A 27,727-nucleotide genomic window follows, 5' to 3' on the forward strand; every position below is an offset into this window, starting at 1 on the left:
GTTAAGGTTTGTCACGGCCGGTATGATAATTTATCATAATAAGAATTAAATGAGGTTTTCCACAATACTGGTAATAATAAGAGCGCAATAATAAGAGGTTATAACAGAAGTGGTTCAAACGAGAGCGGTTTAGAAGTTTCTTCTAATGGTCACTTACAACGAATGCAAAAACAGGGATGCTCCCACTGAACACATGCGCTAGATTAGAAAGAAAGGGTAGGCCTAACTGTGCAACCACAAGTAACTAACTGAGGGCTGGCAGCAAATTACAAATTAGCTTAGGACTCTCAAGCTACAATAAAATGATAATACTAAATACAAAATATAGCAGGGTCCTTGAATCCTCCTAGGATTCAACAATAACAAAATAATACTACAACTGGAGAATATAATAATAGAGTTCATGATACTATTTACAAGTATGCCAAACTTGGCATTAAAATCACTCGAAGTTCAAGGGTAGCGGAAGCACTTTGTGTGATGGACGAGTCAGAGTTCCTTGTTGAGTCTTCAAGTGAACCACTCATACAACTCCATCCTCTCCTGGATGGACATCAATAATGCGGGCTAGTGGCCATGTGAGAGGTGGAGTAGGTTGATGGACCATGACAAGATCTCCAACCTGTAGATTGCGATTAGCCTTGTTCCATTTAGTTTTCTGTTGAAGGGTGTGGATGTATTCCAAAAGCCATCTCTTCCAGATGTGTTGATGTAGTGCTTCAATAAGTTTCCAGTGTTTGAGGCGATTGAGGTTGACATCTTGATAATCTTCTTCAGGAATGGCAACCAATGGTGATCCAGTCAATAAATGACCTGGTGTTAGGGTGGATATATCAGTTGGATCATTTGACAGAGGAGTAAGAGGTCGAGAATTTAGTATTGCCTCTATTTGAGTGATGAGCATAGTGAATTCAACAAGTGTCAGTATTTGTTCACCAATGACATGGCGGAGGTGGTGTTTGATACTCTTGATGGCTGCTTCCCAGAGACCACCCTGATGAGGAGCGGCAGGTGGGTTGAAGTGGAAAACGATGCCTTGATGAGCAGCAAACTCAGAAAGTAGGATTCGTTTTGACTTGAGAAGAGCCTGGAAAATATTGTTAGCACCAACAAAATTATTTGAGTTCCAGATACTCCCAATTCCACCTAGCAACATATTTCAAGTTCCGGATATTTCCAATTCCGCTGTCTGACAAATATTCGGAGTTCCACCCAGCAACAGTTTTCAAGCATAGGACATTTAACATTGATATTTTGAGTTCCAGATATTTCCAATTCCGCGGCCCCGTTCCTACTAGGGCTCTATAAATACCGTAACAGTAACTGAATTACAACCCAAATTCAAATAATCGGCATAACTATATGATCCTAGAATGGCTTCTACTGTTGCTGTACAAGCCAATCCAGGATGCAGGGTCATATCAATTATAGGATTATCTAGTACGGATCACATTAACAGTTAATAAATAATACTGTTTCAGCATCAAGTGTTTCAGAGCTTTCATCCACCACAGTTGAAATTGACAAATTCACACTTTCTTATAAAACTAAGTTATTGTACTTTCACCACTTTTGTTCATTTACCAAGATAGTCTATATGCCTACATAATAACCTATGTGATTAAGTGTAGCTTACTTAAACTCATTAGCATACTACTTATTAAAATTAACTACAAATTGGTTTCAATACTAAGAAAGACTATTATTGGGTGGAAAAATCAACTTTCTGTACTAAAGCAAAGCTTTTAGGCCATGGAGGGCCCATTGCAAATGTTGACTGTTTATAGACTTTTCACCACATAATGTCTGCAAGTTGTTAGTGCTAACAAATAATAATCCATAAGTTCATTGAAACTATAGTAGTGGAATCTATTTTTTTGATATTATAATGTGAAATTATTCCTCTTATGATAAATTGAAAAAAGCTACCATAACAAGGCATGCTTTCCAAATTATAACCTACAAGTTACTCAGCATTTTTCAAGTTAAAAAAAATTGCATGGTTGCCTGTAAAGTCGGTATACGGGTGAAAGTTTTACGTGACAACGACTTGAGTGGTAAAATAATTTTAATGTGAATATTCATTCGTATAGTAGGAAGAAGGATGAAATAATAGTAACAATTTAAAACATTTATTTATACAAAGAATTATATTCAAAACATTAATTTATACAAAGAATCTCGCACTGAACCACAACATTGTGATTACTACAACATAACCTATTCACTTATACATGATTATGTGATTATGCATTATTGTGATTACTACAACATAACCTATTCACTTATTCACCTAAGCAGGCGCAGTCGCAGGAGATTGCTTGCGGTGCCTGCGCAGGTTGACTGCTCCGTTTCACTCTCTCTCCAGGTGAATGCCTTCGGGTTGCTGGGCTTGCTGCTGTGTTGCTCGCCACTGCTCCTATTTGTGCTCTTTCCAAACGACCGTGAACCGAAACGAACGCTCTCACTCGCTCTCATTGTGAGCGCATAACGTGGGACCGAACGTAACACAGTTTCTTGAAGTGTCACCCAGCAAACCAATTTATAAGACGTTGTCACGTCAAAAGCTAGGTTAATTGATCGATTTCTAATTCAGATTAGAGATTTTTAACTTGTTCAACTTTTAATTTATAGTTACAGAATAATATAAGTTGAAGTTATTGTGATGATATTGAATCATCATATGACTAGTGTTTTCTTCTTATGTTTCTGTTATCAGATGTTGAACTATTTATTCTAATTTTGAATCTGTTATGAATTCATTACTGATCAATAAAGCCTAGAATGCAGAGGTTTTTCATTACAATTTATTGATCAGTAATCCAAAATCATCAAATCAATTCATCTTATCAAATACGAGTCAATCAATTTCTATTCTCTATTTCACAATTTCTATTCAACAACAAATGTATAATCTTCAAATCTTTTCTGGAAACGAAAACTGAAAATTCGCGTTATGATGGACAAATTTTTGAAACCAGACAAGTTTGATGGTGATCCGAATTCTCCAACAGCTCTACAAGAATGGAACTTCTGGCTAAAGACTTTTGAGAATTTCATCGCATCTTTTGATGAAGAAGACATCGATGATGAAAGTGAGTTGCGGTTGCTTACCAACTTTCTATCTCATTCTGTTTATCAAACAATTGCCGACAAAAATTCATATACTTCGGCTATTGACGCACTAAAATCTGCATATGTAAAACCAATAAATGAAATATTCGCTAGACATAAATTGGCAACTAGAAAACAGTCTTCAGATGAGACAATTGACCAATATAACCAAGCTTTACAACAACTGAGTAAGAATTGTGGGTTTGCAGATGTTGATTCTGAAACTCATAGGAAAACATACATTCGTGATTCATTTATCCGGGGCCTCAGCTCTCATCAGATAAGACTGAGACTTTTGGAGTTTGACAAGCTAACTCTTGATGAAGCTATTAAAAAAGCACGTGCCTTGGAATCTGCCAGAAATCAATCAGCTTCTTACTCTTCTGAAATAACTCTTAATGCCACTTTAAATAATTCTTCAGGAAATTCATGTAAAGAAACAAATTTGTCAGCTGAAAAACTGGAAGCTCAAGTTTTCAAAAATGTTATTTTTGTGGTCGTCAGCAACATAAAACACGTCAGCAGTGCCCTGCACTAAATGACTCATGCGAAAAATGCCAGAAAATAGGTCATTGGAAAAATGTCTGCAAATCTACTAAAACTTCTTCATCTTCGGCGCTTATTGCAGCCTCTACTGTTCTTGAAAATGCTACAGTACAAGCTCAGGTAAACAACATTCCTACTTCTGCTTTGATAGATACAGGAAGCTCTGAAACATTTATTTCACACTGTTTTGCTAAAAAATGTGGACTTGAAATGTACCCTACAACTGGTGCAGTGTCCATGGCTTCAACATCACTAAGAAAGAACATTTCCTTTTATTGTGTAGCTCATTTAGAATTTTCAGGTCAACATTACCCCAAAACAAAATTCAGTGTATTGCCTGATTTGTGTGCTAATGTTATTGTAGGACATGACTTACTTAATCAACACTCTGAACATAGAGTTTCATTTGGAGGAACTAAACCCCCATTGACTATCAATTATCTGGCTCCAGCAAAGATAGAACCTCCACCACTTTTTGAGTTTTTAACTAAAGACATTAAACCTATAATTACTAAATCCCGAAAGCATTCTCTTGAAGACACTAGTTTCATGGAGAAAGAAATTGAGAAACTGCTAGCTGATGGAATTATTGAAGAAAGCAGGTCTCCCTGGAGAGCTCAAGCATTTGTAGTGAAGAACGAGAATCACAAAAAGCGAATGGTAATAGACTATTCTCAAACTATTAACCGATACACACATCTTGACGCATATCCCCTCCCTAGTCTTGAAGATATTGTTTCTAAGGTCTCAAAAAACTCTGTATTCACCACTATTGACTTGAAAAGCGCTTACCACCAGGTACCCCTACGAGAAAAAGATCGACCTTTCACTGCATTTGAGGCATGTGGCCGTTTGTATCAATTTCGAAGGCTTGCTTTTGGTCTGACAGATGGTGTACCCACTTTTCAGCGAGTCATTGATAATGTTATTAATAATGAAAAACTTGAAAAAACGTATGCATACCTGGATGATGTGACAATATGTGGTAAGAATCAGAAGGAACATGATTTGAATCTCAAAAAATTCTTAGATGCAGTACAAAAATATAATTTTACAATCAATACAGAAAAAAGCAAATATTCACTTACTTCAATAAGCTTGCTTGGCTATAAAATTGAAAATGGGACAATTTCTCCTGACCCTGAACGTCTGAAACCATTGCTCAATCTTCCACCCCCAGATAATAGAAAGGCTCTTGAGCGAACAATTGGAATGTTTGCACACTATTCCAAATGGATATCCAATTATTATCAGATAAAGCTAAACGGCTTCTTACAGCAAAGACCTTTCCTTTGACTTCTGAAGCTATAGCTGACTTCAATCAACTCAAAACTGAGATTTCTAAGGCAGTAGTTAGTACAATTGACGACTTTGAACCTTTTGTGGTTGAAACAGATGCATCTGATTTTTCAATTTCAGCTGTCCTATAACAGTGTGGACGTCCAGTAGCATTCTTTTCTCAGAGGCTGAATGATAGTGAGCGTAAACATTCATCCATTGAAAAAGAGGCTTTTGCTATTGTGTGTGCTCTTAAAAAGTGGAGACATTTCTTACTTGGAAGATTCTTCAAAATCATCACTGACCAGCGCTCTGTATCATTCATGTTTGATATGACTCATCAAAATAAAATAAAAAATGAAAAAATACGACAATGGCGATTGGAGATGTCATGCTACAATTTACAGACCAGGAAAGGACAACCAAGTAGCAGATGCACTTTCCAGAGTGTGTAATGCAACTCAAACCGATAAATTACACTCCCTACACTGTGACTTGTGTCACCCTGGAGTGACCAGAATGATTCATTGGGTAAGAACTCATAATTTACCCTATTCAGTTGAGGATGTCAGAAAAATGACTTCTTCATGTCAAACATGTAATGCCATAAAACCTCAATTTTTCAAGAAATTGAAATCCACTCTCATAAAGGCGACACATCCATTTGAAAGATTAAGCGTGGACTTCAAGGGTCCTCTTCCATCAAAAACTAAAAACAAATATTTGTTGACAATAATTGATGAGTACTCTAGGTTTCCGTTTGCATACCCTTGTCCGAATATGAATTCATCAACTGTAATTCAGTGCCTTGTGAACTTGTTTACCACATTTGGTTTACCTTCTTATGTACATACTGACAATGGAACCTCTTTCAAATCCAGAGAGCTGCAGGAATTCCTTCATAATCGAGGAGTAGCCACTTCCATGTCATCACCTTATAATGCACCAGGAAATGGCCAAATCGAATGAGAAAATGGTACAATTTGGCGCACAGTGTCTCTTACATTGAAGCATAGAAATTTGGATGTATCTGATTGGGAATCTGTGCTCCCAGATTCTCTACATTCTATTCGATCCCTATTGTGCACGGCTACTAATGAGACGCCACATGATAGGATGTTCCGACACTATAGACAATCATCTAATGGTATAGCACTTCCAACCTGGCTTGCCCCTTCAAACAAAGTCCTAATGAAAGTACCTATACGAAGAAGTAAATTCGATCCATTGGTCGAGGAGGTGGATATTCTTCAAATCAACCCACAATATGCCAAGGTACGGCTTAGTGATGGAAGAGAGACAACTGTATCATTGAAAAACCTTGCCCCTCGAGGAGAAGAGAGCATTCAAGAAGATAACGATAAAAATCAAGATGATACAAATGCAGGATCAAGCCTTAGTGATCACGCAGAGCCTGAGAACAATCAAGAAAATCAAGATGAAACAAATACAGGATTCCCCCTCAGTGATGAAGAAGAGCCTCCTGATGGCACCCTGCGAAGATCTTATAGAGAGCGCAAAATGCCTTCTTATTTGAAAGACTATTCATTGAATTCCTAAAGACGGGAAGAATGTGATGATATTGAATCATCATATGACTAGTGTTTTCTTCTTATATTTCTGTTATCAGATGTTGAACTATTTATTCTAATTTTGAATCTGTTATGAATTCATTACTGATCAATAAAGCCTAGAATGCAGAGGTTTTTCATTACAGTTATAAAATGTGTAAAACTCACCTCACATAGTCTGGAAGTTGAAGTTGGTTTCCACTTAGTACGTCTACAGTTTTGTAGCCAAATAGCTCTTCTAGAACTATCAGACGGAAAACGAAAGGTTCGAAAGCCTTTGGCATCATTATTGCAACAATTTGGTGCGAAGCAACCCCCATAATTGCTATTTTATTAAAATTACAGTTGCAAAACTAGCAAATTCATAGCACACTCAATGTAAACGCGTATGAAAGATGGGAAGTATATGGAACAAAATGGCGACTGCGTGTACCCAGTCTTTATAGTGCCTTAGTTCCTACCACAGAGAAGAAAGTATTCCTTCTACTTTGTGGTTGCTGTTTGCTGGGTCGCTCTACCACAGAATATACAGAATGGAAACTTGTAATCAATCGCCTATCTAACCAATGCTTTTTACATGACCCCAATACTAAACACGTCACGTGACCTTGGGAAGTTCCAATCCTGGTCTTCTGATTGGCTCGTGGCAGTGAATGAGATCAATTGATCCGGATCATTGAAGTGATCCGAACCTACCATCGATACTATTACAATGCGGCGCTTTCTAACAAGATGGCGGATTTTGGCGTCAGGATATAGCCAAGTTTCCGTACTGTATGTATACTGTGGCTCTACTGGCTCTACAGTGTCAACCTGTCAAGTAGTCCTAAGCTGGCTGAGTTGTCCTGATTCCCGATTGTTGGTAACCTCAAAACAAAAATATATTTCTTCTAAAAATGTAATTATTGTTGTAAATATTACTGAATGCTTCTTGATGCAAGTCACAGTTTTTCATTTGAAAGATTGTTTTTAGAAAATCATAATTATTCTACCCAATAATGCCTAACTTGAAAATGGGATCTGATTTGCTGTTGTGTTTCTGTGTAAATTTTCTAGGTTACTAACATTATAATAATATTTTCTGTAAAACAATAATAAACTTACAAGTTAATATTATTTTATGCTTAAGCGTTCTTGAAAATATTTTAGTAAAGAATTCATTAATAATATACCGGTATGCATTTTTATATCATCTAGGCCTAATAAGCTATCCGATGAACATTTATCTTTAATCAAACTGGGTAGCCTATACTGTATAGGCTACGATGATGCACCTAATTAATTAATATTGAATGTAGGTCCACCTTTAATTCTCTATAAAGAATAATCTATAACTCTTTTTGTAATGTAATGTAATGTGATCCCAGTTCTCTCAGTAAATATTATCTGATTTTAATTGTTTATTCTATCAATAGCAAACAATTCTATTTTAGATATATGATTTTTGCCAAAACAATATATTTTTCAATGATTGTAGGTCTATAGTAAGGTCCACGTTATAATGGCAGTGTTTGTTTGTCTATCAAGAAGGCGAATCCCGCTGTCTCTTTCACGCTTTGATCTGTTGCCAGATAGTCTTTTAACAATGTATGATTAATAATTAATTAACAAAATATTTCATCTTAATTATGAAAATTCATTATGAAAGTATTGAAAATTTTAATTTATTGATAATAAAATAAAATTATTCTAAACTAATGTGACCAGTTGTTATTACATCAATAACGTGTATCAGCTACCGTCTATAGAAGGCATTGAGAAGACAGAGGTTAAGCAACGTTGCTCTCCTATTTCTCTTATTTCACTGCCATTATAACGTGAACCTCACCATAGAAGAGGTAGGGGTGTAGCCATATGTGTCCGTCATGGGACTACTGCTTCGGATTTTTCCTTGACTGGTGTATGCGAGATTGAGGCTTCTGCTCTGGTTTTTGATGTTCACTTTTTTGTTTGCTATAGGCCATTTGGGAGTGACATTGGGTGTTTCTTGGGTCAACTAAATCGTCTTCTGATATTGACATTGCCGAGATTTATAGGCATCTTCGTCGTGAGGGGTTTTGATGTTGATTTCTTGGGTGATTCTACCTCTAAGCAGGAGCTAAATTCCATGTTAAACTCTTGTGGTCTACATGTTCTGGTTGAGGAGCTCACTATCATAACTCCGCATTTATTTACTTCCTTGGATAAAGAGCCCATAACTGCTGTCTATATTGAGTCAGTGTTAGTGAGAGTAATTGGTTTCTTCTTGTCAGACCACCTGGCGCAGGATTTCATTCTACAGCTCAATGAGGTACAAACAAATCTAAAAATGTTGTCTTTGAAAGATCATTCTTGCCAAGAAATAGAGGCAAGTTTAGGCATCTGTATTCATGCTTAGAGAGGTGGTGGATGTTATTGCGGACCCCCTTGCTACAGTAGTTAATGACTGCCTGAGATCTGCAATTTTTCCTGACTTCCTGAAAACCTCTAGAACCGTTCCTGTGTATAAGAATGGTGACCACCAGAGCCTAAACAGCTTCAGACCAATATCTGTGACTCCGATCTTTGGGAAGGTGGTTGAAGCGGTCATAAAACCCCAACTTGAAGATTTTTTGAGATAAACAACCTTTTCTCAAGTATGCAGTTTGGGTTTCGTAGGGGGAGGTCGACTGTTGATGCAGTGAATCGAGTGGCTGAGAAAATTGGATCAGTGTTTGAGGATGGTGAGTCCCTGGCACTTACATTGTGTGATTTGAGCAGAGCGTTTGATTGTGTGGACCATCACATACTAATCAAGAAACTTCGCTATTATGGGGTTATGGACTCTGCTCTTGACATCTTGGAGTCATACCTGACTGGGAGGACGCAGGTGGTGTCATTGGGTGGAGCTGTTTTCATGTCCACTCCCTGTCAGGTTTGGGGTGCCTCAGGGTTCAATTCTGGGGCCAATCCCGTTCATCGTGATGATCAATGACCTGGATGACAATGGTGCAACTCTCCTGTTTGCTGATGATACATCATTGCTGTCGTCTGGCATTGACCTTCAGCAGGTGTTGGAGAGGTCAGCGGAGCATCTGCGGTCTTCAACCTCATGGTTCCTGGTAAACCGTTTCCAGCTAAATGTGAGCAAGACACAAAACATCGTCTGCAGTTTGTCGCGTAATCTGCCTCATGATCAGGAGCCTGTGAAGCTGCTGGGCATTATGGTGGATTCAAAGCTCAGCTGGGCCAGCCACATCCAGCAGGTGACCAAGAGACTGTCCCGAATTTGTTTCCTTTTGCTCAAGCTGAGGGGACATGTGACGGAGGCATATCTGGTCATGGTGTATCATGCACTTTTCCACTGCCATATCTCCACTCATGTGTGGTCACTCAGCCAAGGTTGTGGACATACTGAAGCTGCAAAAACGGACCGCCAGGATCATCACTGGAAGCGAACATCTTGCTCATTGCAAGCCCATTTTTGCTAGGCTGGGTATTCTAACTGTAATCAGCCACTTCCTCCTTCTCTGCCTCATGTACGTGAAGAAGAATCAACAAAATTTGTTGACTCGGACTGATGTGCATCACCACAACACCAGGCATCGAGAGCTGTTTGACGTCCCCAGGGTGCGCCTTCAGAGATCGTGGGTATGCTATAGGAGTTCAGCGCTATGCTACTTCAACAGGCTGCCTGCAGGGATGAAGCAGTTGGACCTCAGCGTGTTCGAGAGAGTTGTGACCGGTTTTCAGAGAACCAGGGCCTATTACGATGTCCACGAATATGTGAATGATGACCTGTCTCAAATATTATCAGGATAAAGTGCCATTATGTTAAAGAGCAAGGCCTCATATGATATAATTTTTTTTTTAATCTGAACTTGATCACTGCCATCTTGATCATTTTAGTGTTTTTTGTTAAGCTATATTTTTTTATTCATGACATGACGCCATCGATCCTACAATTCTTCTCCATAGTTGTGACTGGGATCTAGTTTATCTTGATGGCATTTCATTTGATGAGAGGATTGGTAGCTTCATGCACAATTATAGTTTGGCTTTCAATCGAGCAGTCCCACTGGTCATGATGAAGCTAAAGAATGGAGTCACAAAATCGTCTTAAAATGAGTAAGGTGAAGTCAATTTTCAAGAAGGGATCTAGAAGTGAATGGCTAACTATACAGATCAATCGCCAATCAGTTTCCAAGGCCTAGGAAAGGGTGATATATACATGATGCTCTTCATGATCACTTGAAGAAAAATAACTTGTCCAGGAGTCAATTTGGATTTCAGCAAAATAAGTCGACTGTGGAGAATTTTGTAGGTGAGATCTATACTTCACTTGATCGGGAATGCAAAGTATTAGGTTTCTTTGTAAACATGAAAAAAGCATTTGATAGTCTTGATCATAGGATTCTGCTTAGCAAATTGTCTTATCTTGGAGTCAGGAGTAATCTTTTGAGTATTGTCGGGTCTAAGGGTAGGAGTCAGGTTGTGGAGGTGAGTGGCTCTGAGGGAAAGGCGTTGAACAAGAATTCCCTGTTTGATGTCAAAAGGATTACCTCAGGGTTCAATCCTGAGCCCTTTACTGTTTCTGGTATATGGCTATGATCTGCCTGGTAATGTGCCTTCAGCTAGGACTGTGCTCTTTGCAGATGATGCTAATTTTCTAATTTCTGCAAAAAACTTCAATGAGTTGCAAACTGTGGGAAGTGCTGTCCTGGAAGAGGCAGAGATTACAATTTGGTGCTCTGCAAATAGGTTGGAGCCCAATGTAAACAAAACAGCATTAATCAAGTTTTTAATTCTATGTGCCAGTTAAATTTTTATCGTGATTATTTCCACGAGAACCAATCAGGAAAGCATTCTTATCAAAAAGGACTTCTCTGATTGATTCTTGTGAAATTAATCACGGGTAAAATTTAACCGATTTTTGTGCAACCGGGCCAAAGAATTGTAAATGCTGGGCCTCTGTAGTTTCTGATTGAAGGAATTGAGCTGCTGTCTCCCTGTGATACCAACTTTCTGGGGGTTTCTGTGGATCAGGGTTCTCTTGGTGGACTCCTTGCTAAAGCGCTTGAGTTCAGCAGCCTATGCCATGTCAAGGCTTTCAAAAATGTTAGTTCCCCAAGCAGTGATCACTGCATATCATGGCTATTATGAGCCTCTTCTTGCATATGGGATTCTGCTTTGGGCTGACTCAGCACACTCTTCAGCTGTTTTTCGATCCCAAAAGAAGATTGTGAGGCTCATGAAACAGCGGAGCCAGCCCAAAACAGAATCCCATATGCAAGAAGAGGCTCATAATAGCCATGATATGCCATTTGATAGTCTTCGCTTACAAAGTGAAAGATGATTGGACGACTGGTGCAAGCATTCATCATTATGGTACTCGGTCTAGAGATGTAATCAGAGTGGAACAGTACTGTACAAATTTGTATGAATTGAATCCCAATGATATAGGTAAAAAAGTGTACAACACCCTGCCATTAAGTTTGATGCGGTGAAAATAGTGACAAGACGAGCGCAAGAGTGAGGACTCCTTCTATGCCAGCGATCGCCTTTACTTGCCTTTGCTCCGATTTTTGTTAAATATATCACTTGATGAGGCACTAGTCAAGTGGATAGAAAGATTTGCCAAGTTTTCCAGTTTGGCAAGCGACATGGCGAGAGCACTTATCATTGGTTGCAGCTTACAAGATCTTTCCCTTATTTGATGATAGTTTGTAACTTGAGTTTATTATTAAATTAATATTATTTTTTAGCGTTATTTTGTGTGCTATGGTGTATTTTTTAACATTATGTATTGATGTCTTAAAGCCCGGTCTTTCTTTGTGGCTGGGCCCTTGTGAATTCTACTCATTCATATCATTAATGACCGCTTGTATGAATTCTAGATTGATGTGAAAATGGCATCCACGGCGGACGAAGAAGCAAGACGTCTGGATGAAAAAATAGCTGAGATAAGACGTAAAAATGAGTTGATTCTAAGACGAAGAAAAGTAAGTTCTTCGTCCATGATTCAAAGATTATTGTTTTGAGCCATTCACTATTACAATGCACAATCACAATATATATATTGACTTTTTCAAATGTTCTAAAGCTGGAAATGAAAATGAGGCATCAATTTGGTCTATAGTCTATATAGTGAAATTCACGTCCAGGATCACAGAGTTGCTCATGTAGAAACTGGCGAAGAAATTTAATTATTGAAAAGTATTTTTTAACAATTATTCGAAACCAACTATATAGATTCTTGCTAACCTGGCCGGCTGAAGGCATTGTGACTAGGGACTAGTGATTTACTATACATAGTGAGGTTCACGTTATAATGGCAGTGGAAAGATATAGAAGAAAAGCGTTGCCGATTTTCTGACTTGCCACTGTCTTCCATAAAAGATAGGTGATTTCGGTATATTTGATGTTGCGTAATATTACTGTTCCTTCTTGTTATAAATGATCAATTATATTTTATTTGTTAATAAAATATATTTTGCAATAATTTAATGAAAAAACATTGTTAAAAACGATGCGGAATTATAAAAGTACAGCGCCATCTACGAATGATAGACAAGGATAGCAACACCAATGTTTATCAAATGCTGCCATTATAAAATGGACCTTGTTTTTCCCTCAAGAGAAGAAGTAGCTCTCTAGTCCCTAGTTACTGCTGTTAAGACAACAACTTGAAAGATTGAGACGAAATAATTTATTATTTTTCAGGAAATCGAAGACGATAAAAAACTAGCTGAACAACAAAATGCTGTAGTTCAGTTGAAACCTTCCACGGAAGATTGGCCCCGTGAACGCACACCCGCCATGAAGCCCAGCAAAAGAGACATGGCGGCCGCCAATTATTCTTATCAGGTGACGTATTCTACTAGTGATTTCAGCACAGTCAAATCGTACACTAAGAAACTTAAACCTGCAAAAAATGGGCAGTCATGTTCAAGTTACTGATGGGGATGGGATTCGAACTGTAGATTTTTGATGGGATACTGTAGATTTTTTTTCAATTGCAGATCGTACCAAGAATTTGGTTTCAAGATTAAATTTGATTCATTCCTTCTCTAGTATATGTTGCTCGTTGAATAAGTACTGTTAATACTTTCAATAATTTTTTAAAATGATTTAGATAATTTGTCGGTCCCGGCTGAAGTATAACAGTCGTAAGACCCATTGACGGCTTGAATTCAGACAAGGTGAGACCGTCCCGCAAGGGACTCCCCTTAACAAAAAGCCATACAAATTTACTCATATCTTGAAGTGTATACCGTAACTCGAATCAAGAACAGTTGCTACAATATTAGAGAAGTTGTTTTTCTAGATCTAACATTTCAATTCAGCCCACTAAAATAATGCAGTCTATAAAGTGTTTTCGGATGTACAAGTTGAATTGAGTCCCGGCTTAAGTATAACAGTAATGAAACTCATTAATCCATATATTATTCCGGTTCAGTCTAGGTGGAACCTCCCTTGAAGGACTCCACCAATAGAAAACCTTATATTTTTTATACAGTCAATGATGATTTTAAATTCCATACATTTCAATACTATTGTTGATTGGCTTCAGGATACTCCACCCTCTCGCGACAGTGTACGTAGAGATAGACCTGGTACTACCTCAGGCTCTAGAGGAAGTGAACTTATGGAAAAGGTTAGTGCTATTAATCTAAGATATACTAAATCATTTTCAATATTGTCTATTATACGGAAATCCATTTGTGATCTAATGTCAAAATAATGCTCTATCAGCAACTCTCTCCAAAATTGCCATTCAGCAGGTGCTGGAAAGTGTGACCAACACAGGTTGCATTGTTCACAAATCTTTGCATATGCCGATTATGTTGTACTCAGTGCCAGAAACAAAAGAGAGCTAAAATGTATGTTCGAGGAGCTCCTGACTGCAGGGAAGAAGAGGGGCCTGTATGTAAATGCAGAAGAAACAAACCATAATGATGATAACAAGAAATGCTGGTCGAAGATTTATAAATGACTTCGAAGCTGTGGGATGGTACTTTAAAAGCATACAGCTTTTCTCATACATGGGTGTTGGCTAGAATAGTGTCAATAAAGTGAGTGATGAGATAAAACAGATATTGATAGCTGGAATCGTGCATACTTTGCGAATATTAAATTAATTACCTCTCGGTCACCATCTAGAGCAACCAAGTTCACAATTTAAAAGACACGGATAAGACCAATAATCACAAACGGCTCAGAAACCTGGAATGTAACTGCAGTTGCCTCTAAACTGAGAGTTTTCGAAAGAAAGATTATTAGGCGCATATATGGAGGCATCAATGCCAATGGAGTCTGGAGGAGACGGTCAAATGATGAAATAAATTAAATTCTAAAGGGTGGGGATGTGGTACGATTCATCAAATCACAATGATTACGCTGGGCTGGTCATGTAAAGAGAATGGCAGAACATGTAATGCCAAAAACAATTTATAATGGGCCAGGAAGGAGGGTAGAAGACGGCAGGGGAGGCCACGCAACCGAATGAGAGATGAAGTGGAGGATGATCTCCGGAGGATAGCAGTTGTGGCATGGAGAGATGATGATAATGCCAGAAGATAAAGAAAAAAAGAATTTTAAAAGATATGTTTTGTATCTTCCCATATTGGTAACATGATATAAATTGTAATTCAAATATTATACGACATTGATTTTTCAATCTTTATGAAACTTTCAATATGATTGTCAATCCAATAAATGATATGGTATGATACTGGATCGTTATTGTCCCATTTCCACACAATATAATATTAAAAATTTAATAATTAATTTATAATTGAATTAATAATTAAATTATTTAGATATTTAATAATTGATAAAATATACTATTAAGAAAATGAAACCGCCATTCTATATCATTGGAGTTACAATGTAGCATCACATTCAGTGCTATTGATATTTGTAGGGAGCGGGTCCCCCTCCTGATCCTAGGAGTTTTCTCTCCGATCCAGACCGTGAAAGTAGTTTTGGCAACAGCAGAGACAGACCACAAACAAACAGGCGTGATTTGGGACACGAATTTCGGGGCAAAGGAGCTCCGCAGAGGGTAAGTTTAAATCAATTTCTTCACAATTGCTTGCAAATTGTTATATTTTAATCTCTGTAATAATTAATTATAAAACTATAAGACTGAGAGACGGTTTAATTTACCAGGCCACACATTGTATACTAGAAAGTGTATTTGCTCTTTTTGTATATCATTTTACATGCCTGGGGATCCAATACTGGGCAACCAGTATTTATAACCACTATTTTATAACTCGACCAATTGATTTTTCGTGCAATGACTTGTTGAATTCAAAAATTTTGATTTTGACCTTTTAATTAATATTATATTCCCTAAAACCACGAAATTTCATCTATGAGAATTTTTCTCCAAATCAAAACCGTTTACAAAGGCTTACAATGTATTGTAAGTTGATTCAAATATGGAAATTTAATGACTGAATCTAATAGAATTTTACACAGCCTGATCAAGAATGGAAATTATCATTTTATTCATCTAGATATTAATAATTTTCAATTACTTAAAATCACGACATAGCAGTCTGATTTTTATGATTAAAAGCTATTAGCTTCTACTCACGTTTGTGAAGCGCTTTCGGACGCTGGGCCCTTTTTCAACACTGGTTGACAGTGTTGACACTTGTGAATTTACAGTGAGTTAGCAGTGTGGGTATTAGGAGTGGCGGGATTTTTTGAATGATTGGCGGCGGGGGTGGCGGAAATGTTTGAATTTGCAGGTTATTGGAGTAGGACTTGATCTACGACTCAATATTAAGGGCCGGTTTCCGAGCTCGGCATTTAGCTAAGTTATAGACTTTAACTGGCTTTAAACTCTGGAGTCAGGAAATTGGTTTTCCGAGTCAGAGCGTTAACGTAGTCGAGGACTTGAATAGACTCTGGAGTTTAGAGATCACGTTAGACCCTGGAGTTTACAATTTCGCTTTCTGAGTGAAGGGCTTATAAGTCCAGGACTTGAGTTAGATTCTCACCTCTTTTCGAGTCGGGGATTTATCGTTAAGTCCAGAACTTAAAACAGCGTAATTTCAAATCCTCGACTGGGGTAGGGTTTCAATTCAAGTTCTAGACTTAACTGAGCAAACAAAATTCAGTTATGGTTTTGGAGTAGATGAAAAGCCAAATAGATGTCATGGAATACCTATTTTTTTTTGGATTAGTCCATCTAAATTCATAATATTTATAGTTTGCAAGTTTATTTTGCAATAAAATTGTATCAGAATTATGTGTAAAAACTCTTATTTTACGAATGTGACATAACCTGAAATTGTTCAAGAAAAATAATACAAGGATTGCCTTGGAATTTATATTCCAATCTGAATGTTATTAATAAATGTCATATTCAACAAATTATAATAATAATAAATCATTATTACATTTTTTCAAACCAAATGCGTTTTCAAACTTGATAGCCTAATGAAATTTATATTCCAAAATCACTGGTTAGGATCAATGATCAATAATAGCATAACGTAAAATGAAATGTTTATTCATTCATCTTCGAAAAGTTTGGGTTTTGCTTTGAATAGGCCTACAATAAAATCGAAACATATTTTCACAATAGTTATTTGTATATCTAGAGTGAAAAGTACTTTTTTTTTCTCCCTGAGGGAAAAGTTTGAAGCCCGAGGCGAAGCCGAGGGCAACAATTTTCCTGAGGGAGAAAAAACATTTTTCACTCGTGATATACACAACATTTTTCCTCCACCTACATTTTTATAAAAACTGCAAATATTATTATGTTTAACTATACAAAGTATAGTTATTTATTGTTTAAACAGAAACAGCTGGCTTGTAATCACAGTTCTCCGCCAAGGTCTATAAATACAGGTCATGACACTCATGTTCCTTATGGAGTGGCCATTATGTGGAGCCTTTATGGCGGTACATTTGAAATATTCCAATCTGCTCATAACAAGATCATTATGCTTTTTAAAAACAATATTCTGGTTCAGAAAATATGTAAATTCAGGTTTTCGATTTTTTAAAATGAAATTTCAATAATAAATTGTTCAATAGTTATTTTTTTTTTTTATTAAAATTTTTTCTTATTCTTGTAAGTTGTTATGATTCATAAGGCATTGGGACAAAAGGCAAACCTCAAAAAGAGTATGAAGTTCCCTATCAAAAAAATCAACAATTCAGTTCCTAGTTGGAATCTAAATATTATTATTCTGTGGGAAGAATTTATTTTACAATTCAAAGCCAAGCAATATTCCTTGAACAATATAACAAAATAACACATCATGTTGTTCAATCTATAATGATAACAGCTGATAAATTTGAAAATTGGTGAACTAGAACCCCATAAAATGGCGATTTTGCAATGCATCACGGGATTGTGTCATGACCTGTATTATTTACAAACCACTCCTTGTCTCAGACAGCACCGTATCGCGCATGCGTTAGCAACGGGTTTTTCCCGTTCCATTCAGTCAGATCTTTGAATGTAACGTTCTTCGTGATGATGGTTACCGAGCACTGTAACTGGAGCCAATCGTCATTCTATTTGATGAAGATATTATTATCCAATGATGATTTATCATTAAATTCAATATAATAATCAATTTATTATTATTTTATTTAATAAAAGAAAGAATACTTTTGAAAAATATAATTAATAAAATATAACAGTTGTTATTTAACTGATGTTAAAAAACACTATAACTAAGTCAGCATATTGTCATTTCAAAACAAAAACCGAACCCTCAACCTCCCCTTTTACATTTAAAACATCAATAAACATAACTATTTGAAAAAACTCTATTCCCTTCAAGCATATTGCAATTTCAAAGCAAAATCCTAACCTATCTATCCACCTTTGAAATATCAAAAAGCATTATTCTACCTGGACCCTAGCCCTTTCTAGCATATTGCAATTTAAAAGCAAAAACCTAACCTAACCTTATGGAACATTATTAAATATAATCCAGAAAAAACCTAACCACTAACCCCTAACCCCTTCACATTTAATAATTTAGATTTCAAAGCAAAATCCTAACCCCCTAACCTATCCTTTCACATTTGAAACATCAAAAAACATAACTCTAACTGCACCCTAGCCCCTTCTAGCATATTGCAATTTCAAAGCAAAAACCTAACCTATCCTAATAACACATTATTAAATATAACCTAGATAAAACCTAACCTCTAACCCTTTCACATTTAATACTTTAGATTTATTCGTCATCTTTAGAACAAAACATAAACATGTGGTTCATTTCATGAACATGTTCACAAACATGTGATTCAAAGCAAAATCCTAACCGCCTAACCTATCCTTTTACCTTTGAAACAGAGAAAAAACCTATAATACTCCTATAAAACTCCTTGTAATTCTGTGCTTTGAAACATCAAAAAACATAACTCCACCTAGACCCTAGCCCCTTCTAGCATATTGCAATTTTAAAGCAAAAACCTAACCTATCCTAATAAAACATTATTAAATGTAGCCCAAATAAAAACCAACCCCTAACTCTTTTACATTTGTTGAACGAGACAAGGATAGCAACACTATTGCAAATCGTACACTACCATTATAACGTGAACCTCACTATAGATACTAAAAGAATACTTTTGAATAACTGTGAGTGTTGCTGTCCGTTACTCTGTTTCTGAGACAAAGAGAAGCTCCTGTATTATTTATAGACCTTGTTCTCCGCCGATAGTGCTATGCGCTATCTGTCGGCAAAATTTGCAACAACAATGGTCGTTACAACTACAGCTATGATGAAGTTCCCGTTTCAAATTTGATTAGTTAATGAGGAATATTCGTTGGCTGGTATTTTTAATAACATGGAATAAAAAAAATTTATACATTTTTTAGTAAACTGTAGTAATATGAAGTTTGTAATAATTTTAGCATAAAAAAATAAATTTCATATATTGATCAAATGTCTGGTTGAGGTATTGAATTTAGTTGGTTTAATGACTACTCTATATGCTTCCTCATCTGAGCTTAGACCTTCTAACCTATTTCAAATGTACGTTTTTAAAATAGAGATGCTTCCCATGTTATTTAAATGGAGTCACTTTTACGCTCTAGGGAGTTTTTCTGTTTTTTCCTACCAAGAGCGAAAAAGTGACACTTTAGTATTATGTTCCTGGGAGTAAAGTAAGCACTTTAGACAGGAGGTATAGGAAAAATAATTTCACATAGTTTGGAGAGCATGCTCATTTGAATTATCCCGCTGCAATCAGCTGTTTCCGTTTTGCTATATGCCAACAATACAACAGCAAAATATTGTGAATTTCCCTCATGTTTACTACATTAAAGTTCTGGACTCAAATAAGTCGAGAACTCAATAGACCCCGGAGTTCAGAAGATAAAATCATGACTCAGAAAGTCGATTTAGACCCGAGCGCTTATTTGAGTCGTGGACTGTGTAAGTCCAGAACTAATAGATGCCGAGCTCGGAAACCGGCCCTTAGTCATTTCTAATATTTCTCTTATGAATAATTCTTCATATAATACCACACCAGTTAGTCACTATAACTATCTATCACTTTTTCGAAACTATGATTATTTAGAAACCGAAATTTATTCTCAATTTTTTATTGTTGCTTCCAATCAATTCTAGTTCTGTTGGATGCCTAAATTTCAAACTATTTTTTTGAAGGAAAACTATGATGAACGGGGAAGAGGAGGTGGACGAAGAGGTGGAGGAGGAGAGAGAGAACGAGGAGGAGGAGGAGGAGGAGAGAGAGAACGAGGAGGAGGAGGAGGAGGAAACAGGGAGAGGAGAAACAGAATAGACGAAAATTGGCGCGAGGAACGGCATCAAATAGATGAAGCGAGAGTACAGCGACAGAAAGGTCCCGATGGAGGCTGGAGGAGGGAGTGGGACAACGAAAAAATGACTTTCGAGTAAGTAGGCTAAATAATGGAAAACTAATTGCGCCTACATTCTTATGTATCTTTTCCTCCGGTTGATCACATTTTAAATGAGGTTACATTTCGTCCCACAATCTTCCAATACTACTACTTTGTGTCATTAACTATAAATTTAGCACCTGATTGCTATCCTTGTCTGACATGAGACAAGGTATACAGCTCTATCCTTTACCAAATCTGCACTGTTGCCAAATTGTTTACAGCTGTGTGTGTAATAACCTACCAGAATATTAATCTCATTTATTATGAAAATTCGTCATACAATCATGTCAAGATATATTCTCTTGGTGAGTTGTAATTCAACTATTAGTACCTGGATTACTTGAATCACCGATATCTATAATAGAAGGGGGTGGTAAAAAACGAAAGGTTTGAACCCTACCGTTAGAATAGCCGAACGACTAAGGCGTTACGCTCTTTAGTCTGCTAGCGCTACCTGGTCGTGAGTTCGAATCCCGCCGGTAGGCATGGACATTTGATCATCTCATCATATCACCCTCTCACCATTACCCACGCACAAGCAAAACGCTCATGAGGACATCATCCGCAATAAAAAAAAGATGGCAACCATGCAATCCCAGCATTGAGTATCCAGCATCGATGGGTCCAGGGGAGGCTATGCTCTTCCATAATATTGGTTCAATGTTGGCTAGATTCCGAAATAGGATCAACTGAACCAAACTACACTAATAATTGAACTAATTGAATGAACTAAGAATGATTTTTGGAAGCCAAATCATGTTTGATTTCAGGGATTAAAATTAAACATGATTTGCAATCATTTTCAGCGTCGAAGGCGATGACAATAAGCATCCGGCATTGACACCCACCAAGACAGCTCCACCAAAGACTGGCGGTCTCTCTTCAAGACTCAATCGTTGGAGGGAAACTGACAATAAAGGTACAATACTCTCCATTCAATTATTGGATAGAGCGCAAATTTCACAGAGTGTCCCTCGAAAGGTGTAAAAGCCGAACACCATAGATTGTACATGAAATTTGCAACAAAAAATGTCCAGTAGAATTTTCTTATAATATTCACTAAAAATAGTAAATGGAAAAGAATCAACAGGCACAGCCCACAACTATCCCTATTCCAAATTTCGTCAGATATTGATATTGAACTCTGTAACTAATTCAATTTGATTTTAAACGTACATGAATTGGTTTTCAGGTAATTGGCTATTTGAATAAATAATTACAGAAGCCTCCGCTATAGTTGGAGCAAAATCAATTTTGAAAATCTTGATACTATTGTGAGGTTCACGTTATAATGGTAGTATTTTATCAACATTGGTGTTGCTATCATTGGACAAAACAGACAGCGCTATCCTTTTCTAGGTCTCAACGTTGCCAGATCGTTTTTAACAATGTAGAAATATAAATAAAAATTATTTAATCTCAACTATGAAAATTTTTCATCAAACCATTGAAAAATATTTTTTCTTGGCGAATAAAAAATAATTTATTATTTTCAACTATAATGAACAGTTAGGCCTACATCAGATATACAGGTATCAGCTACCTTCTGTAAAAGGCAATAGGCAAGGCAGAAAATCGGCAATGCTGTTCTTCTATCTTCCTCCACAGCCATTAACGTGTACCTCACTGTAGCCACTTGAAAAATCTATGCATGCACAGATCTGACATTTTTTGTATAGAACACTGTCTTCAATAATGTAAGACAGAGGCCCGGTTGCACAAAAACCTGTTAAATTATAGCCGTGATTAATGTCACAACAACCAAAAGCCTTCATTTCAAAAGAGTCTCTGATTGGTTCTAGTGGAATTTAATCATGATTGAAATTCAACATGTTTTTGTGCAACCGGGCCTAAAAAAGTCTATTTACCAGTCATCCAGCGCATCAGAATGACTTGGGAATATAATATTAGAGTCAAAATATGTATATAACCACAGTCATATATAAGAAAATATTGTGATTCGTTTTGATATTTGTTTCTATCACTGGTGTTCCTTGTAAGTATCTATGACATGACATTTTTCAAACTTTACTTATGTACTCGATAGTTATTATGCTGTGTGGTTATGCATACAAGTGTGGTGGATCGTCTCATTTGATTTATAAATTTGTATCTTCCTTGCACTTTGTCTATTTGGTTTTTGCAGGACTGGGGCTCATTTTATATCCTATTGTCCATGTCATGATTACACTCAAAATACCGTGAGCTATTCGGCCATATTTGTTTTGTTATTTCATTGAATTTTATTTGATTTTAATATAAATTTACTAAACATCTTTCGCAGAAACTGAGAGTGAGCAAAACACATTGAAAAGAGAAAGTGCAAAGAAAAGCGCATTTATTCCAGTGTCGACTCCCAAATCACCTTCCGAAAGAGTGAGAAATCCAAGCTTGGATAAAAGCAATGTGACTGAAAAGTTTGAGCAATTGAGTCCGTTTGCGTGTCTAGAGAGGAAGATACTGAATGAATCGGAAAACTTCCGAATAACCATCAACAACTCACGACCAGGTAGGTTTTTATCAGGAATTAGTATCTTGCAGAAAATATTTTCTTGTATCATCAGGAAATTTGCCATAAACGTCTCGTTAACATGTATAATCTTCTCTATTATATCTCTTGGTATATCTAAATTGAATGCTTCCTTATATCATCAGAAAATTAAATTTGATTATGTGTATTTGTGAATAAAAGAATAAATAAATTGGGCATACACTTGTAACGAAACATTCATCACTCGTAACGTGTCATCTTTGCAAAATTGAATGTTTGGCTATTAGTCCAGGCAATGAATGCTCAAAAAAAGGTATAGAGGGAAATGTTTGGAAGACAATTTTTGACTCCACAGTTCTGTTTAGGGTGGTAAGGAGATAGACATATCAAGTCCCCTCTGCTAAGGGGGTGGGGGTGGTTTAAAGGTATCATTTTTGGTTTTTCGTATAAATCTCAAAAACTTGTACCCTTAGGCTGGTTACAGAGCTCGACCGACCGTCAGTGCGTACGTCAGTCGCGCTTGTCTTTATTGATATTCCATGTATCTGTACAGAGCAGGACTGACGGCACGCATGCGCACGGTCAGGACCATGCGTTTTACACTGCGTACGAAGACCATCGGTCGAGCTCGAGCGCATCCGTTCCATCGGTCGACTGACGCGCTATTGAAGCTTTCAGAGCTGTACTGATCAGTAGCCCGATCGCAATAATAACCAATGTGCTGACACCTCTGCTCGACAATCAGCTGATATTGAATTGAATAGCATAATGAATGAATTCAATTAATAGTGAAATTTCAATTCAGAGTTTTTCTATAAATTTCTTCAATCATTTCTAAATTTTTAATTGGAAAAATCATATATTATTATCTACATTCATTTGATCCGTAGTTTAAAGTGACTGCAAGTATTCCTGACTGCAATAATGTGAATATAGTACTGAATTCCCCTTGAAATGCTCTTTGGGCGACCATCAGGTGAACTTGATATCTTCGTCTTTTAATCTTTCGTTTACGAAGATAATAAGCTGCAATTGAACAATCTGTAAATGCGTCCATTTTGTGGGTTAGATAAACTGATGTATAGATGCGTATGGAAAGGATGGTGCATACGCACTGACGGTCGGTCGAGCTCTGAATGGATAAAACTGATTTATGGATGTGTATGGTCAGGATGGTACATACGCACTGACGGTCGGTCGAGCTCTGTAACCGGCCTAAGGACTTGACTGTTATGTAACAAATTAAAGCTTACGTAATTTTCTACAATATTCATTTTTAAACTTTTTCTATATCCTCTTGTTTTCGAGATATCCGGTCTTGAAGGTGTGACAATTTTGGAAAAAAAAGTTTGCCACCAATTTTTTTTTCTATTTTTGCTCTTATAACTTTTTGAAAATCGATGGGGAATATCCATGTTAATTATGAGCTTATAGAGCATTAAATTCTCTTCAATTTGATGTATAATTTCACACTTTAACGAATTCCCCTACACCTTTTGCAGCAGCTTTAGTGTTGAGTGTGAATCTCCATTTTTGCAACGATAGACCAATTGACAAAGGAATTTAGAGGGAATGTTTTAAACAAAATTTTTGACTTTGTAGCTATCTTGGACAACAATGAGTTCAACCGACATAACTAACTATTCAAAAATGATACTTCATAAATTCTCTATACTTTCTGTTCAGTAAAATTTTGTGATATTCCCAACACTTCCCGAGGTATTCTCTCTTGAAGCTATGTATTTGTTAAAATAACAGGTTTTTATCCAATGTTTTGCTCTTTCAGGGCTTATAACTGTACAAGAATGCATCATAAAAACTGATGCTTATCGTAGGTTTGTAGAGCATTGAATTCTATTTGAAATGATGTTTGATTTTAGTATTACAAGTTTTCCTTCCATTGTTATAGCATTTTCAATGTAGGGAGTGAAATTGCTGCAACAAGTGTCAACTCAGCGGTTCCACACCTTCAAAAGAGGGGATAAAGATGCGCACTTTCGCTATGTTCACCTCTCAACTAGTCCAAATCAACCTGCATAGTCAAATATTGCGTCATAGACACCCCCTTCAAATGCCATTGTCAACGATCAATATTGTTGCAGCAATGCAAATTTCACCCCCTACATTGAAGCTGCTATAACAATCAAAAGAAAACTTGGAATAGTGAAATCATACATCATTTCAAAGAGAATTCAATGCTCTACAAACCTACGATAAGCATCAGTTTTTATGATGCATTGTTGTACAGTTATAAGCCCTGAAAGAGCAAAACATTGGATAAAAACCTGTTATTTTAACAATTACACACCTTCAAGAGCGAATATCTCGGGAACTGTTGGGAATATCACAAAATTCTACTGAACAAAAAGTGTAGAGAATTTAAGAAGCTTCATTTTTGAATTGTTAGTTATGTCGGTTGAATGCATTGTTCTCAAGTTATGATCGTGAAAGCAAAACGCTGAAAAATGCAGCTTTTAAACCATCCTCATCCCCTTAGCACATGAGTTAGGAATGAGGACTTTTGATATATTATCCTCCTAACTAGTCTCAACAAAGCTGTAAAGTCAAAAATTTTGTTTAAAACATTCCCTCCAAATGCCTTTGTCAATTGGTCTATCGTTGCAAAAATAGAGATTTCACACTCAATACTAAAGCTGCTTCAAAGGGTGTAGGGGAATTCGTTAAAGTGTGAAATTATACATCAAATTGAAGAAAATTCAATGCTCTATAAGCTCATAATCAACATGGATTTTCCCCATTGATTTTCAAAAAGTTATAAGAGCAAAAATAGAAAAAAAATTGGTGGCAAACGTGTTTTTTCAAAAATGTCACACCTTCAAGAGCGGATATCTCGAAATTAGAGGAGATATAAAAGATTTAAAATGAATATTGTAGGAAATTATGTAAGCTTTAATTTGTTATATGACAGTCAAGTCCTTGAGTTACATAGTTTTTGAGTTTTATGCGAAAAAACAAAAATGTTATCTTTAAACCACCCCCACCCCCTTAGCACAGGGGGTAGTGGTGGGGACTTTTGGTATGTTTACCTCCTTACTACCCTAAACAGAACTGCGGGGTCAAAAATTGTCTTTCCAACTTTTCCCTCTATAACCTTTCATTGATTGGACTACATTCTTCAAAAAATTGATACAATTCAAACCTCTCATAGAAAGCGGTTTTGTCAACACCTTAAGTGCAATTTTTTACAACATCGGTAAATTGTTCTATAAATTGAAAATTTTGAATATTTGTTTTGTGCTATATTGAAGATTTATTCAATTGAATGTCCTCCTAAAAGCACATCTATTAAAATTGACCGCGATGATTCGCGATGTAAGATATTTCTTATTTTAAAGTCACGAAGAAACCTGGCTCTCGAAAACTATAAGGTAGGATTTGAATTAGACTCAAGTTCTCATTTGCACAACACACAGTCAAGCGAGTTAGATTTCAATTGAACTATTGTCAAATGCAACTTGATGTGTAACTTATGTATTTACAGTTGGGACAGAAGAGAAGCCTGGCAGAAGTACAAAATTGCGACAACCAAATAAATGGTCAGGGATACTGCGGACTAGTCAGAGCAGTGCATCCGACGAAGATGTTGCATCTCCCTCAGGTGCAAAGTTCACCCAGTACGAGAACATCACGTTCACCATTCGAAACGAGCCGGTCAACATCAGACGCTCCGACCTGGAGAAGATGAGTGAGGAGGACTTTGTGAAGCTCAGTCTGCTGGCCAAACCACCACTTCCGCCTTTCCGGCCTCCGCTGCAAACGCCCACTCAGCAAATCAAGAATGCAGAGCAGGACGATGATTCCTGGGAGGATGTCACCACCAGCGGCACCGAGAGTTTGTACGAGAGTGGCCCTGAGTCACCGGCAACTCCGCTTAAGGTTATAACCAATCAGCCACAAACCAGCCGTCCTGAAGATTTTATTCGCCTCGTACCACCCCCTAATCAATCAAACACAGGCCAATTTATAATATATGGATCCACTAACTCCTCCCCTCGCCAACCTATCATCTTTGAACAGCCTAACAACCCCTCCTTTTATGTGATCCCTAACCAAGCTAATTCAATTCCCGTAATCTCATCTATCTACCCCACCACCACCGACAACCCTATCCTCCCTACAGCAACTAACTCCTACTTCTACACCACCACAATCCCTCCTCCTCCTCTTCCTCCTCCCCCTGTTTCGTCTATCATCTTGGAACCCGCACCTCAAGCAACCCCAGAACAGATAATCAACAACTCCATTTTGTTTCTGCCTCCCCCCACCGTGGCACCAGATACCAGCACCACGTCTCAACCCTTAGCTGGCATTCACCACCAGCAACCAAATGAATATCGACAACCAAACCAATCGGTCGATGTCGACAACTTCATTATGCTAGTCAAGCCGGATACAAGCTTCCAGCAAACTGAAATAAGCGAGTGCACAAAATGATCACCGTCCAAAACAATAATCTTAGTGCAATTTATGTTAATTATCAGGTGGAAGAGCGTAACTGGCTGAGAAATCGCTTCAATTTTGGAACATAGTGGGTTAATATTAGTGTTAATTAACATATTATGCATTATTCAGTTATACAAAACAAGAATTGCGATAAATACGTTTCAAGAATTCATTGTAATAAGTGAGAATTTTGTGGCAGAAAATATTAGTTATACTATTTTTTACCAGTAATTTTTTTTTCAGTTAAGCTACAAAAAATCTTAAGGATTTAATTTATGTCTCCATTCTCTTGTATGTTCTATGTAGATCATTTTTATTTTAAGTTCGCCTATTTTGATTTGAATAATTCTTAAAACCGTTTAATATGAATGAAGATGACAATAAAAA

The 27,727-nt window shown here is 36.9% G+C and overlaps 2 protein-coding genes across 4 annotated transcripts; one reads left to right on the top strand and one right to left on the bottom strand.

Moving 5' to 3' along the window:
- Positions 1–523: 523 nt before the first annotated feature.
- Positions 524–8,376, bottom strand: LOC120351552. The gene is made up of 2 exons (XM_039429346.1): positions 8,338–8,376; positions 524–1,087 (listed from the first exon to the last, which is right to left on the bottom strand). Exons 1-2 carry the CDS (start codon positions 8,374–8,376, stop codon positions 524–526), a joined length of 603 nt encoding a protein of 200 aa, XP_039285280.1.
- Positions 7,294–27,727, top strand: LOC111044801. 3 transcript variants are annotated; one of them, XM_039429770.1, is made up of 8 exons: positions 7,294–7,407; positions 12,365–12,469; positions 13,191–13,334; positions 14,041–15,534; positions 20,129–20,376; positions 21,192–21,304; positions 22,670–22,894; positions 26,379–27,727. In XM_039429770.1, exons 5-8 carry the CDS (start codon positions 20,366–20,368, stop codon positions 27,329–27,331), a joined length of 1,302 nt encoding a protein of 433 aa, XP_039285704.1. In that variant the 5' UTR covers positions 7,294–7,407; positions 12,365–12,469; positions 13,191–13,334; positions 14,041–15,534; positions 20,129–20,365; the 3' UTR covers positions 27,332–27,727. The 3 variants fall into 3 exon arrangements, with proteins under 3 accessions (XP_039285704.1, XP_039285705.1, XP_039285707.1); XM_039429771.1 differs by having other exon boundaries at positions 7,322–7,371; XM_039429773.1 differs by lacking the exon at positions 7,294–7,407 and adding an exon at positions 7,441–7,565.

Source organism: Nilaparvata lugens, chromosome 5 (assembly GCF_014356525.2).
Source record: "Nilaparvata lugens isolate BPH chromosome 5, ASM1435652v1, whole genome shotgun sequence".
NCBI classification, from domain to species: domain Eukaryota; kingdom Metazoa; phylum Arthropoda; class Insecta; order Hemiptera; family Delphacidae; genus Nilaparvata; species Nilaparvata lugens.

Coding starts and splice junctions, on each gene's coding strand:
- LOC120351552 (XM_039429346.1), bottom strand. CDS start 8,376: ATGACGGACACATATGGCTACACCCCTACCTCTTCTATG. Junction 1,088..8,337: donor ACACCCCTACCTCTTCTATG/GTGAGGTTCACG, acceptor AATATTTTCCAG/GCTCTTCTCAAGTCAAAACG.
- LOC111044801 (XM_039429770.1), top strand. Junction 21,305..22,669: donor GAGGGAAACTGACAATAAAG/GTACAATACTCT, acceptor CATCTTTCGCAG/AAACTGAGAGTGAGCAAAAC. Junction 22,895..26,378: donor CATCAACAACTCACGACCAG/GTAGGTTTTTAT, acceptor ATGTATTTACAG/TTGGGACAGAAGAGAAGCCT.